We start from the raw sequence: 14,679 nt of genomic DNA on the forward strand, positions 1-14,679 counted from the left end.
AAATATTATTTTTATATCATATAATTTAAAATATATATTGGTTACTCTCTAAGAACTTATTTGTATACATCTTAGTAATTAATTAGTTATTTTTAAGTTATATTATGGTAGATTATAATTTAAAATACATTTAGACAACCTTAAAAAATATTTTGAAACTAATAAGTTGTCATGTAATATAACAAGTTACTATTTCTATATACTGATTATTTTATATACTTTTTGATTATTTTGAAAGCTAATTAGTTATCGTATAATATAATATAATTCAATTAACAAAATTATAAAATGAAAGTTAATTCAGATTTTAAAAAAATTATAAATAGTAATTAATCACTATATAAGTAACTAAATAGTTTTTTTTTCTGGAAATAACGAAAAAATATATGTTTTCCACATCTTGAAATGTTCACGTTAAAAAGTAGATCGCAATGATACTTTTTTAGATTCAGCCGAGTAACGACGTAATCATAAATTATTTTTAAAGATTGAAAGAAGAGAGAGAAAGAAGAAGGAGAGAAAGAGAATAGCGTAAGAGAATGGAAAAAAGGAGAAAAAAATAGAAATATAGGTATAAATAAGTAGGGGTGTTCGCGGTGCGGGTGGTGCAGTTTTTGACTATTTTTTTAAATTAATCCGCATGTAGTTTTTTTAATTTCCCAAACCGCACCCGCACTGCGAACTTAAAAAATGCAAAAATTGCACCGCAAAAAATAGTGCAGTGCGGTGCAGTTTTTACGGTTTCTGCGGTTTGGACTATCACCAAATAATTAAACTATCACAAATACAACAAATCTTGAGCAAAACTTGTCAAAAATACTGTAAGGCTAGAAAATAAATATGAAAAAAAAATTAAGTTTCAACAATACAATAATTAGTGGATTTTGGGTTGGACATTCACATATTGGACCTAAATAAATATAAAAGTTGGCATTTTTATAATATGCGGTGCGGTGCGGTTTGAACCGCATATTAACAATTCAAAACCGCAAACCTTGTATCATCTTAACTTTTATGGCTCAAATCATAGAGTTTTAAAGCTAGTTCTAAGGGATGAGAGTATGAATAAGATTAAGTGCAAAAGGTTTATGTTTGAAAATTATTGGCTAACTGAAAACTCTTTTTTCCATACGGTCTGTGAGTCCTTGTGCAATAACAACACAAGCTATGACTACTCTGTCCAAAGCTTTCTTACTAAACAAAATAATTTGTTAAAGCTATTCAAAATTGGAATAAGTCTTAAAACAGTAGTGCTAGTAGGATTAGTAGTATCGATAAAACAGTAGTGCTAGTAGGATTAGTAGTATCGATAAAAGTCTCAATAATATCTTTTCTTCCCTCCTTGTCTCTAATGAGGTTTTAAATGAGGCCTCTAATCTCCAATCTCAATTGGATAGCCTCCTGTATAAGTAGGAAATTTTTTGGAAACAGAGATCCAAAGTGCATTGGTTGAGAGTTGGGAATAAAAATGCTAAGTACTTCGATAATAAGGCCTCCACTAGAAAAAGAGCCAAATACATTAGATATCTTCACCTGGAAGATGGCAGCATAGCTTCCACTGTCGATGACATGGAGAATGTGTCTGCCATTATTTTTCCACCTTTTTCACTTCTCACAATATTAATAGGGAGGCTATTGACTTGACTCTCTCTGTTGTGGATAAAAGCCTGAATGATCAGCATTATACGTAATTAGATGCCCCTTTCACTCGTGACGGGGTCCGAGATGCTTTGTTTCAACTTTTTGGGGATAAATCTCCTAGTTTAGATGGTTTCAATGTCTACTTTTATCAAAAGAACTGGAACATTTTAGGGGAGGATCTTGGCAAGGTTATACTTCCCATTCTTAATAATAATGCAAGTATATCCCCTATCAACAACACTCTTATTGTTCTCATTCTTAAAAAAAAAACTAATGCTACCTCTCTTAAAGATTTTAGGCTTATTAGTTTATGCACCACTTTGTACAAGATTGTTGCCAATGCTATAGCTAATAGGCCTAAGGTGTTTTTGTGTGATATTATATCCCCTACCCAAAGCACATTTCTGTCTGATAGACTCATCTTTGATAATATATACATTGCGAACGAGATGATTCATGCCATTACTCATAGGAAGCAAGGGAGGCTTGGTTGAACTGGTCTTAAGCTAGACATAGAGAAAGCTTTTGATCGGGTTGAATAAAGTTTTATCCAGGCTGTGCTCAATAAACTCAATTTTCCTAATAGAATCGTCAATCTTATCAATAATTATTTATCTTCGGTTTCTGTCAGATTTAGTATTAATGGTCAGGTGTCTAAGGAAATTTTCCCCTCCAAAGGTATAAGGCAGGGAGATCCTCTTTCTCCCTACTTATTCCTTCTTTGTGCTACAGGGCTCTCTTCTGCCCTAAGGATCGAAGAAAGATTAGGCAATCTTAGGGGTATTTCCATTGCTCAATTTGCCCCTCTATCTCTCATTTTCTTTTTGCCGATAATACACTTTTATTCACTGATGCGTCTTTTGCGTCATATGATGGTCTGAAGGAGGCTCTTCAGCTTTATAACCTTGCCACTAGTCAACAGGTTAACTTTGGGAAGTCCTCTATCTTATTCTCCCCTAATACACCTTCATCTGTCTCTGAGTATTTTCATAATACTCTAGGATTAGATAATAAACCTTTTGTTAGTAAATATCTGGGAGTTCCTCAGTGTTTGGGTCGTTCTAAGAAAACTAATTTTAACTTCATTCTTGAGAGGGTTAGTTCGCACATAAATGCTTGGAACAATAGGTTTTTCTCTAAGGTGGGTAGGGAAATTCTCTTGAAAGCTGTTTTCCAGGCTATTTCCTTTTACGTCATGACTTGTTTTAAACTCCCTGTGTATATTTGTCAAAAAATCGAAAAGCTCATGGCTCAGTTTTGGTGGGGTTCTCTGGGGAACTCTGTTAAAATCCACCGGAAATCACGGTCTTGTCTTTGTAATTCTAAATTCTTTGGAGGATTGGGTTTTCGATCTTTGGTCCATCATAATCAAGCCCTTTTGGCCAAGCAAGCTTGGAGAAATTTTCTCAAATCCTGATTCCCTCTTATCCAGGATCCTTAAAGCGAAATATTTTAAGTACAATTCTTTCTTAGAAGCTAAAAAAAAGCCATTCTCCTTCTTTTACTTGGACCAGTTTGCTTTGGGGTAGAGATCTTTTTAATAAAGGACTTATTTGGAAAGTTAGTGATGGTGCTACCATCCGTACTCTGCATGACTACTGGGTTCCTAATGTTAAATACCTTAATTATAAAGACAATAATACACCTCCTTTTGAAAGGGTTAATTTCTTTATTAATCAAAATTTCCAATGGGATTTAAATAGGCTCTCACAATATTTTGACAGTGTTATTGTCTTTAGTATTCTTCAGGTCCCCATTGGGTGTAAAGACCGCTTAGCTTTAATTTAGAAATTAGCAGATAATTAGGATTTAATTATGAAATTTGCATATTAGTTGTGAATTATTAATTTACGATGATTTATTTGAATTCAGAGTGCATTTTATATGTTATATATAGAATTTTTATATTTTTGCATGTTTTGTACCCGACAACATTGGAATGCGGTATTTGGCTATTAGAATCACATTTTAGTATTTTTAGTATAGCGGGGCAGTATAGTTAGACATTGGAAATGTCAAAAATAGTCGAGATTTTAGAAGTGACCAAAATACCCCTAAGTGACCTTCTTTGATGTATTGTGTGGGAAGGGCAAAATGGTCATTTTGGCCTAAAATGACTTTTGTCCTTTAGTGAAATTTTTAATTGATTTTAAACAGATTTATTAGTAAATAAGCTGAGTTTGTTTTATTAAAACAAAATTATTTATTCATTTATTTTAAAAATTGGAAAATTCTTGAAAAAGGAAGCATCTTCTCTCTCAACTCTCTCTCTCTCTCTCTCTCTCTCTCTCTCTCTCTCTCTCTCTCTCTCTCTCTCTCTCTCTCTCTCTCTCTCTCTCTCTCTCTCTTTTCGAACCCACCTAGAACCAGCTAGGGTTGGTGTGTTCTCTGCAATTCAAGCTAAATTCAGCAAGTTTTTAGTGATTTCAAGCTCTAGGTAATCTCTTAGTAACCTCCTCCTTAGTTTCTTGAATTGTAAGAAATTGGGTTTTGCATGAAATTGCGATTTTAGTTGTTGTTGTTGTTGTTTGAAGTATGTTTCTGAGGTTTACATATGTTTAGATATGTTGATTTGAGCATGTTTTGATGGCTGGTTTGTTGATTGAGCAAGCTTTGAGTTTTAGAGCTCAAGCTTGGCTCATTAATGGTGAAATTTGATTATGAGCTTCGGTAGTTATTTTATTGCTTGAAAAATGTCTATTGGGGTATAATATGTAGGTCTTGAAGGTTTGGTAAAGTTTGGGATCGATTTGGTTGAGTTATGGTTTTGTTTGGGTTTTTTGGGGAAAACTGGCTAATCGGTTACCCAGATTTTGCAGCTGGGTTCCCCAAAAAATTCAGGTTGTCGATTCATGCTAGTTTCAAGTTTTTGGTTGGTTAATTCCCTGCTAGTTTAGGATATTGCCATATTAAGTTACAATAAATAGGTTTTTGGTTTAAAACCTAAGTCCCGGTTGTGATTTAGTGTGTTACTTATCCAAGTTGTTATAGATGTGATTTAGGAGCCTGTAATTCGCCGAGCAGCTGCTCCACTCAAGTTGGCCGGTACACCTGAATTCGGAATTGAGGTAAGATTAGTATAATGTCATGCATATGTTATTACATGTTTAGCATGCATGTTGTTTATGCCAGTTAGATTACATTGATAGTAGTAATAGTATACTTAGAGTTGTACTGATTATTGGTAAATGTATGTTGGCTGAAATACTGATTGATGTTATAGGCTGACTAGCATATTGAGTATAGGCTGACATTATGGTCGATATTATTTTCTTATGAACGTTCTAGACTCAGTACCGTGTGGGACACAGTGATTAGGGTTGTCAAGCCCTAAATAATTAGGCACGCTACCCAAAAAGCTTATGAAACCCTAATCCCCTATATCGGGATTACTAACCAAAATAGCGCAGAATTTAAATTTTTATATCAAACAGAATGAAAATAAGACTTGCAATAAATTTAAACTTTTAAACAGTTGGGATCCTAAAAATATTTACAAACTTATTTACAAGCCTTTTCTTTCTAGCCAACCTAAGCGGCAAAATAGAATTTCAAAAGTTCAACACTGGTAGACCCTTAACCCGCATGGTCTGATATGGCTCAAACATGTACATTCTTCGCTTAACTCCTAAAACTCATGGCTGATCAGCTCCTTACCCTTTCCTGCACAGTAGAGCACCCGTGAGCCAAGCCCAGCAAGACAGTATAAATCATAACAAATATAATATGCTCATCATGTTATTTAAACAAATATGCCATTCACATATGTTTGTATGACACAGACCTGCATATCACACTGACATGCCTGTTTATGTTTACGTAGTGTATAGACCTATGTGTTGCGCTCACACATCTATTTAAATCTACATGGGGGCGTAGACCCACGTGTTGCTCTCACACGTCTAAATACATTAAGGCCTTAGAATTGGTTAATCTCGGTTATGGTTACCGAGTCCAACTTGATTATGCCTTGAGCGCATAATCCCTAAATCTCATTTCAATTAATATGGCATGGTATTTATACACATATATCACCAGGGTAATAACCCTAAGCTATTATACCGTTCTTATTAGGGTAATAACCCTAATCTCAGTTATTAAACAATCATACACAGTATAAGCGCCACTGCGCATACTCTACGTGTTAATCACTATCTTACCTATTGTTCAGTAAGAGATAGAGATTCTGAATTCCCGGGTGCTCCTGATCAGGTGCCAGTAATCCTAGTCACACAAATCTGGGATATTTCACACTTAGGGTTAACCCCTGATTCCATACTCATAAAATTCAATCATGGCATTTAAATTTAGATAATCATACAGAGCTCGGAACGAGCTTTCCAACGATATAAAGAACTCCCAAATTGGAGTTCGGAATCAAAAGTTATGCATTTTTGAAATTTCAACTCGAAACTGCCCAAAAACACGAGGGCGGGCCGCGGCATGCCCAAATCATGACGCGGCACCTGGGACAAAACCCAGGTTCCACCAACAAGGGCGGGCCGCGGCATGCTCTGGGTGCAGAACCCAGAAACCAGCAAGCTTCATCACGATTTTCAGCTTCCAAAACCCAACCAAATCACCCCAGTTAACATCCATACACTCAAAACAAGACCACAATTTAACAAGCTCAAAAATAGGGTATTAAAATACATACAACATGCATCAAAACCCACAATTTACCCTGAAAATTCAGATTGCTTAATCATCTCAAAATCAAGCTTAAACTTATCAAGATTCCAAGTTCAAGAACATGAACTCAAACCCAACACAAACCTATTAAAATCCAGCAGCATAACACCACTTTAACATGAAATTCCAACCTAGAAATATCATAAAATCTCTACCCAAACTCAACAATAAAGCATACAACAACACAAACTCAATTTCAACAAAATTAACACCAATCCACTTAACATGCAACCTATCATCATCATCATCATCATCATCAAGTTCATGCTTTTCAATCATAATATTTCAGCAAAGAAATCACAAATTAAAAGCTATAAAACTACCTCAATCTCTTGCACAATCAAGGCTCAAGCTCCCAACACCCTTTTCCAACAATCAAGCTTCAATTCAAGCTAAATTCTCACAAATTAAGTTGAAAATAAATCAAGAGGGTAAGAGAGGGAGAGAGGGTCGGTTGAGAGGGGAAACAAAGGCTGAAAACACATTCTATTTTCTCAAAAATCAATTTCATTAAACTTAGAAATTAAAGGTCAAAAGACCAAAATGCCCTTAGGGCCCAAAACACACATATTCACCCACACAAGGGTAATTTTGTCATTTCATGCATAAATAACTCACAAATAATTTCAGATTATCACTTATCAAATAAAATGCCAAGTAAATCAATCCAATTGTATTTCGGGCTTTAACTCGGTTCGGCCCGAAATTCCTGGTCGTGACTATACCGCGCCAACCTGTCAGAACACATCTGAAAAGACAACACAGACATACCATATAATAATATAGTTCTATTAAGCACGTAATTAAATTAATTTCATCATTTTACCCTTCTCGGGTCACAATTACTAAAATGCCCCTGGCTCACCAACGGGGTCTTAACATATTAAAATTCATATTAATTCACATATTTTGAACTATATAATAATATAATTCCTCAAATATTCATAATTATCTAATTAGGGTTTTGCTGATCCATTTCTTAATTCCAGGGTATTACAAGGGTTATGGTCAGGTGTATGGGCGCCTGGTTATAACCCGGGATATTGTTTTGTTTTATGTTATGCTTTTCTTACTGAGTCTGTTGATTCACAGTGCTATTTTCATGTGTAGGTAAGGGCAAGGCTAAAGCTGAGGAACCGTGAGAGCGAGCAAATGAAGATTGTATATGTCGAGGCAGTTATGCCTGGATCGTACGATCTTTGGGACATCAGGGCTTTTGTTGTATAGTCGCTAGGCGACAAAACTTTTGTATATGAATAACAAATTTTTGTAAATGTATTTTGTAAACGGGATCCCAGAATTTTATAAGTATGTTACTTTATATTTTTAATTAATTAAATAAATTTTAATTAATCACGATTTTTAATAATCTCGTTGATTAGTATCGAGCTACATAGTACATTAAAAATCACGCTAAGTTAGGTGTACATTGGGGGAGCTAATTCCATAAAAAAAAGTACATCATTTTTCATCCCCAGCACTAAAACTCAATTGAGGAGTCACACACCACAAACTCAATTGAGAAATTTCCATAATAATAAATGGAAATTTCCATCTTATGCAAAAGAACACAATGCGAAAAAGGTGAAAAGACTAAAATAACCTCGAAAGTGGTAAATGACAAATAAATCCAGTTCCTTACTTAGCTGCCTAGGTCTGCTCGCCTCGTCCTCCCTCCTAAACTCATAAAGCCCCGGTCCATCAGTTATTCTCTTCTCCCGATAATAATTCCCACAACACTACAAATAAATACCCTACAAATTACAAAACCCTTTCTCTCTCTCTCTATTCACTCTCCTCTCCTCTCAATTCTCAAAGGTCAGTACAACTTTCATTCCAAAATATTAATTTTCTTTATTTTTCAAACCCAATTCCGCCATGATCCTCTCATTTTTGTTTTCCTGTGTTTAAAATCATTTTTTTTCGGGTACAATTTCATTACTCTTGATCATCGTAGGTAACTTTTCTTTTATGTGGTTCGTTCCCAGCGAAATAAAGTTTTAGAATTTCTTGGTTATTCTTGATGGATAAGCAATCTTATTCTGATTTTAATTTTTTATTTTTGATATAGATTGAAAGCTCTGACTCTGAGTATGGGTTTCAAGTCGGTTTTCCGCTGCTTGCAAGAGATTTTTCCTCAGGTATATGCCTCGGTCTCACTATGGTTTCAAGTCGTTCTAACAAATATATATATATATATATATTCATTGTTTATATTGCATCTCTTTTCTTCATTTTGTCATAGTATTTTTATTGTTGTTGTTGTTGTTGTTATTGTTTTTCAATGTTTTTAATAATTAAGTATTATGAGAAATTTTGAAGAAGCTATAATTCATTGCTTTATGTAAGGAAGTAGCCTTCTTTGTTTTGGCATGTGAATTTGATGAAGCATCTCTAATTCTAAGTATCTATTATAAAGGTTGTTATTTGTGCCTGATCTAATGCAAGCACAAGGGTTAATACTTAATCTTTTTTTTATAATCACTTGGTAGGTTGATGTGCGCATTCTGAAGGCTGTTGCTATTGAACATTCTAAAGATGCTGATGCAGCTGTTAATGACATTCTGACTGATGTTCTTCCTTGCTTGCCTATTGGAAGTTCAACATTTCCTAACATCAATTATCCGAACGCTGGGAGTTTAAGAGGTATTTCGTACGGAAATCCTCTGAACTTGCATTATATTCAAACAAAAGATTAGAATTTTTTTACAGCTATATTAGAAAAATGGAAAATTGCAAGAGCAAGTATTATAGAATTTTAGGAAAACATGTTTCCTCTTTTTTATTTCTAGTCTTTTCTTTCACAAAAGGAAAATCCAAATTCTAAACAAAGCCTAAATGTCATCCAATATTTCCTTTTCTTTTTTCTTAAATGGTTTATTTGGTGGTATTCACTTATTTGATTGATATGCATATGCGAAATCTGTTGCCCATCAGATGCTGAGTCTTCTACAGAATCAAGATCCAGTTCATTTAGACATGTTGAAGATAGTGCCTGTGCAAGTGGTACGCATGCTGATACCACACTTGGGGATGCAGGGATATCTTCAAAACTAATATCTCATGGTTGTGAAGATGAGGAATATATCGATTTTACAAATGGTGCTCTGCATGCTGATCACACACATCTGAACGTATCACTGAATGGATCTAAAGCTTCAACTTCTGATATTAAAAATGATACTGGTGAAAAAGTATATATTTACACTAATGAGATAATTAAGGAAGTTTCATTGGAGTTTGATCAGGCTAATCATGTCCTGTCAGAGGTTGCAGAGCTAGTAAGAACTGATGTCGAGCAAGAGTGCACAGATACTGACTTTGAAACTTCTTTTTCACCCAAAAAAATAATGCCCATAGTTAGTTCTGATCAAAGCCAATTTGGTGTGTCGACTGAGGGGCTTAATGGTAGTTTGAAAACTCCATGCTTTGAGGAGGAAAAGTTCTTTATGGCAAATGATAATGATGAAGATCAAGCAAGGAGTTTTTCAAGTCTTACTCCTGAGAAAGACTGTTTTGTTGCTAGTAGAACAGGCAGCATTCGGGATAACATCTCGGAAAGCAGCACAGTTTTACAATCCAATGAAACTTGCAGAATTGACATTCTTGATGAGATTATTGAAGATGCCAAGAATAATAAGGTACTGATGGCTTATAAATTTTTTAGCTTGGGAATAGTAACTACACTTTGTTAAATGAGATGCGAGCAAAGTTAAGCTTTTGACTGAATACAATCACTTCTAGTTTGTTCTTTTGTTAATTCAATTGGAGAAGTAAATCATGTTAAATCAGACTTAGGCACACTTAGCTCATTTAACGATAATTGTTGTGCTTACCTAATTTTTCTCGCCTTTCTATAGTTTCAAAATTTTGGCAGCAAAATTGATCGTTGTGTATCTATTATTGCTAATAAATTATTTTATGGATGGGGTGCAGAAGCAAATATTTTTAAGTATTAAGCTGAAACAGAGGATAAGATGAAATGTATTAAGATAAAATCAGCCTTGTGTGAGAAATTATGTTACCACTCATTTTACTACTAGTGTAGTAAGGTAGTTTTGGAATATAATACTAATATGTGGACATCTGCACTGGCCCCGTTTGTTAACGCTCATGATCTCATTTTCTTATTATGTATATTATGTTTTACATCCCTTTTTTCTATTTTATTTTTCTTTTAAAAAGTTTCTAATTACTTGAGAATGGTGCAGAAAACCTTGTTTTCTGCAATGGAATCAATCTTTAACATGATGAAAGAAGTGGAAATTCAGGAGAGCGCTGCAGAGCGTGCAAAAGAGGAAGCTGCTCTTGGAGGGCTGGATATTCTGATCAAGGTCCAGGAACTGAAACAAATGCTGGAACATGCCAAGGAAGCGAATAGCATGGTTAGTTGTCGCTCAATGAGTTTATGTTTCAGTATTACTGACTTTGAATTAAGCTGGTCTAATAAGAAGCATTAAAGCTTTATATTTTTACAAATATGTACATGTGTGCAGCAAGCTGGTGAAGTGTATGGAGAGAAGGCAATTTTAGCTACAGAAGTGAGAGAGCTAGAGTCTAGACTTCTCTGCTTATCAGATGAAAAGGACAAATCACTTGCAATTCTTGATGAGGTTCATATTTATTTGTGTGTGATCGGGTGTGTGTGTGTGTGTGTGTGTTTATGGGTTTTTGTAGTAATTTATTCGTACATGCAGATGCGGAAGACCCTCGAAGCACGACTAGCTGCTGCCGAAGATCTAAAGAGAGCAGCTGAGCAGGAAAAGCTAGAAAGGGAAGAATCTGCTAGGATTTTTCTAGCTGAACAAGAGGAGATTATGGAGAATGTGGTACAGGAGGCAAAGCTAATAGCACAGGCAGCTGACGATAACTCTAAAGTAGCAACTCTTTCGAAAACTATTTGATTTATTGAAGAATATTTAACAGTTAGTGACTCATTCTTCTGTTTTCTTTTGGCAGTTAAGAGAGTTTTTGATGGATCGTGGTCGCATCTTGGACATGTTACAGTAAGTTTTCCTTTATATCTGGTTAAATTATGAAATGTTGAATGTCAAATATTGTAATTTCTTTTTATTGACCTCAATGAAGAGATAACATACATTGTTCTCTTTTGCAGAGGAGAAATCTCTGTTATATGTCAGGATGTTAGTTTGCTGAAAGAGAAGTTTGACAAACGCCTTCCTTTAAGCATGTCAGTTTCATCTAGCCAGACGAGTTGCAAGTTAGCTTCATCCGGGTCATCCTTGAGAAGCATATCATCTGTTATTATTCATGAGGAAGACAAGTCTTCTAAACAGCCAGATGATTGGAGTCTGCCCCCAATCATTGACGTGACAGCTACGAATGGAGCTGAAGAGGACAGCGTGAAGAAGCATGATCAGAACGAACTTTCAGAAGACGGGTGGGATATCATAAAAGACGCTGAGGCTGAGACATGGATGGTGAAAATGACAGAGACCTAAACGGTTTTCCATTTTCGGTTATTTTTTCAGGTTTATGTTTTGAATGGAGTCTGCATTGTAATTACTATATCTAGATATTAGTTGTACATATTTATTTGAGCGTTGAAGCAATAAGGGGCAGGAGGTGAGTATTGAAGATTTTGGAGTCCGAGAGTACTAAATCAGTTTATGTTAATATCTATTTGATAATGCTTAATAATAAGGTCCCATTTTTATTTCTTTAGAGACATACATAGCTTACCAATGTTACCATATTTGAGAAGAACCATGAGGATTTTGCATTTTTATTATTAATAACAAAAAATACAAGAAATATGGTTCTTGTTATATATATTGGCCATGGCCAACTAAATAAAGCTTTAAATAACTTTTAGGAATAATTATATCTAACAATACCGGTCAAAGTTCTAGCTGTAGAAATACAGAAAATTATAATTTTTCACACATAACATATTGGATTTTTATCTACACTTTTTCTCCTCCAAATCCAATGAACTAACTCAGCCCAAATTTTGATGCCAAAAGGCAAAAGCTACTAGATGGTGGTGCTGGTGCACGCGTGTTAGTTGCATAATTGGCCGAGATTCTTACCACGCCAATGGTAACGAAGAGCATTGCTACTAGGCACCAGTACTTAGTACTTCTAGATATATTGCTTTGCAATTTGCTAACGATATATTTTAAAAGTTATTATATTAAATTATATGGGACTTAATAGTTAGTCAGATCAATAGCGATATTAACACATAAAACGGTATTAGGTGGCTCTTTAGGTCCCATAAAATTCAGCTCTTGGTGGTGCCGAACCTGATTCAGATCCTCTCTTCCAGAGTTTTTGACTTTTAATTTGGGGAGGGAATAAAATGAGAACCTGATCCAATCTAATCTAGTTGTAGGTAGTCAAAATTTATTAGATGCTGTACAAAATACCAAATAATATCCGCACACATATCAGACCAGATGCTGTACATTAAAGCAATTTATATTGATACTGATTCATTAAACCAATTGAAGGGACCCAACCCCCAAAATCAAACCAAAAATAACAGAATGAACGTGTCAAATGATTAACTAATTATCAAACTAAGACGCTCCTCAAATAATAACTTTAATCTCTTTTTTAAGCTACCAGATATAACTAAAGTCTACATCATCACACTATTCAACGGCCTTATAGCCACCATGTTCACTCATTCTTGATAAGATTTGCACAATTGACCATTTTTCTCATAATATTAATTCTTAATTGAAAGTAAAAGAAAATGTAATAAGAATAAGTTTCAGTAGATTGTGGAGAATGTTGGAAAAAGGTATGATATTATAACATCTGTTGATATGATAAATGTACATATGCTTCAAAAGCTTTGCCTAAATTTCTAAACTAATTAGCAAAACAAAACTAAAAGTCAATAAGTAGGCCAACTGATCTGATCACCAAGAATTGAGATCTCAAACCTTTATGATCACCAAAAAGTTGAAAATACCCTTAACCAAGAGGCTTGATATCTATCTGAGCTTAATTACAACTTGGGTACTCTTCAATTTAGCTCATCTCAACTCAACTAATTAATTCAATCAGCTAGCATAAGCCAGGTGATGATGATGAACTCAGTCATGCCAGCAAAGGAGCAACACGGTACACCTCCAAATGATGTAAAGCCTTGCTCTCTGTTCTCTAATTTGCTTTGAACACCTTGGCCATGTCCTGACCTTGGAACTACTACTTGAACTTCTTGTGTTTGAGAAAGCATTTGCAGCTGCCATTTTTTCTCAGTAGAAGACCAAAGTAATTAATGCTGCTGACTTGGAATTATGGGTTTGGATCAGTGTTTTGTGTATAGTTTTTGGTGGGTAGAGAACAGAATTTGATGATCAGAGTATATTAGTAGTGATGATGATATGGTTTTTGAAATCATTGAGATCATACACATGTATTTATAGCCTAGATTTGAAAAATTTGTGGTGCATGGGTGACAAAGGGTTGGCCCTGAGGACCAGAGCAGACCCCACTGTTTTGGTTACGTGACAAATCAGACCTATTAAGCCTTGTCCCCTTTGACACACCCCTTTGATAAAGACCCAACAGCAACTTTCCCCTTTCAAGGGTCATCTTGTCTTCCATTTGCTACATTAATATTATGCATGCATTTGAAACAATAAATAACAATTTTTCATTCCAAATTCGAAACTACCATTTGGTAGTGGTAATAATTTAATAAGAGGCACAATTAGATAATTTACAGTTATGATATTTGGAAGGGTGTGAAATGATTAAAGATCAATTTTAACGTATGAGCATGATTTAATAATGGTAATAATAATTTAAGAGAAATTTAAAACAACATCAGATAGTGGTAATAGGGTCTGGGTCAAAAATCATATCTATTCAATAGAAATGTATATGTATATGTATATTAATTGATGTATGTTGTAGATTCATATGTCGTCCTTTTTGTTAATTTAATAATATTTAAGATTAAAATAGTGACTAATTGGTAGACATGAAAACATATGTATTTTTCTTGATTTAAAGATGATTGGTTACGTTCATCCATGCAGATAAGGTGTATAGAATAAGATTGGTGGGAAGGTATATTATTAATATATTCGTTATATCAGCTATAGCTATTAGCTATAATTAATTTTTGTATTGAGAATTTAATTAAATAATACTTTTTATACCCACATCTTGCTTTGTAGGCACAAGTTGATACAATAGGAATCTGTGCAGCTAAGCAAGTGTTTGAGAATTGATTGTGACTCCTCACCATTAAATTTTTTGGCCAGTTAAATGTTAAAAATTACTGTGCAGTATTTTCTTACGTGTCAATATCGTTATTAATCCAATTAAGTATTAATTCTCATATAGTTTAATGTAAAATTT

The 14,679-nt window shown here is 34.4% G+C and overlaps 2 protein-coding genes across 3 annotated transcripts; one reads left to right on the forward strand and one right to left on the reverse strand.

Annotated features, from left to right (window-relative positions):
- The first annotated feature begins 7,986 nt into the window (after positions 1-7,986).
- LOC115703252 (uncharacterized) lies at positions 7,987-12,018 on the forward strand. 2 transcript variants are annotated; one of them, XM_030630772.2, is made up of 9 exons: positions 7,987-8,151; positions 8,405-8,474; positions 8,826-8,979; positions 9,271-9,974; positions 10,545-10,718; positions 10,830-10,946; positions 11,031-11,210; positions 11,293-11,339; positions 11,450-12,018. In XM_030630772.2, the coding sequence occupies exons 2-9, from the start codon at positions 8,427-8,429 to the stop codon at positions 11,793-11,795; spliced, it is 1,770 nt and encodes a 589-aa protein (XP_030486632.2). In that variant the 5' UTR covers positions 7,987-8,151; positions 8,405-8,426; the 3' UTR covers positions 11,796-12,018. The 2 variants fall into 2 exon arrangements, with proteins under 2 accessions (XP_030486632.2, XP_060963097.1); XM_061107114.1 differs by lacking the exon at positions 7,987-8,151 and adding an exon at positions 8,203-8,290.
- Positions 12,019-13,093: 1,075 nt separating this feature from the next.
- LOC115702372 (small polypeptide DEVIL 14) lies at positions 13,094-13,698 on the reverse strand. The gene has a single exon (XM_030629840.2). The coding sequence runs from the start codon at positions 13,557-13,559 to the stop codon at positions 13,404-13,406; it is 156 nt and encodes a 51-aa protein (XP_030485700.2). The 5' UTR covers positions 13,560-13,698; the 3' UTR covers positions 13,094-13,403.
- Between the last annotated feature and the right edge of the window lie 981 nt (positions 13,699-14,679).

Source organism: Cannabis sativa, chromosome X (genome assembly GCF_029168945.1).
Source record: "Cannabis sativa cultivar Pink pepper isolate KNU-18-1 chromosome X, ASM2916894v1, whole genome shotgun sequence".
NCBI classification, from domain to species: domain Eukaryota; kingdom Viridiplantae; phylum Streptophyta; class Magnoliopsida; order Rosales; family Cannabaceae; genus Cannabis; species Cannabis sativa.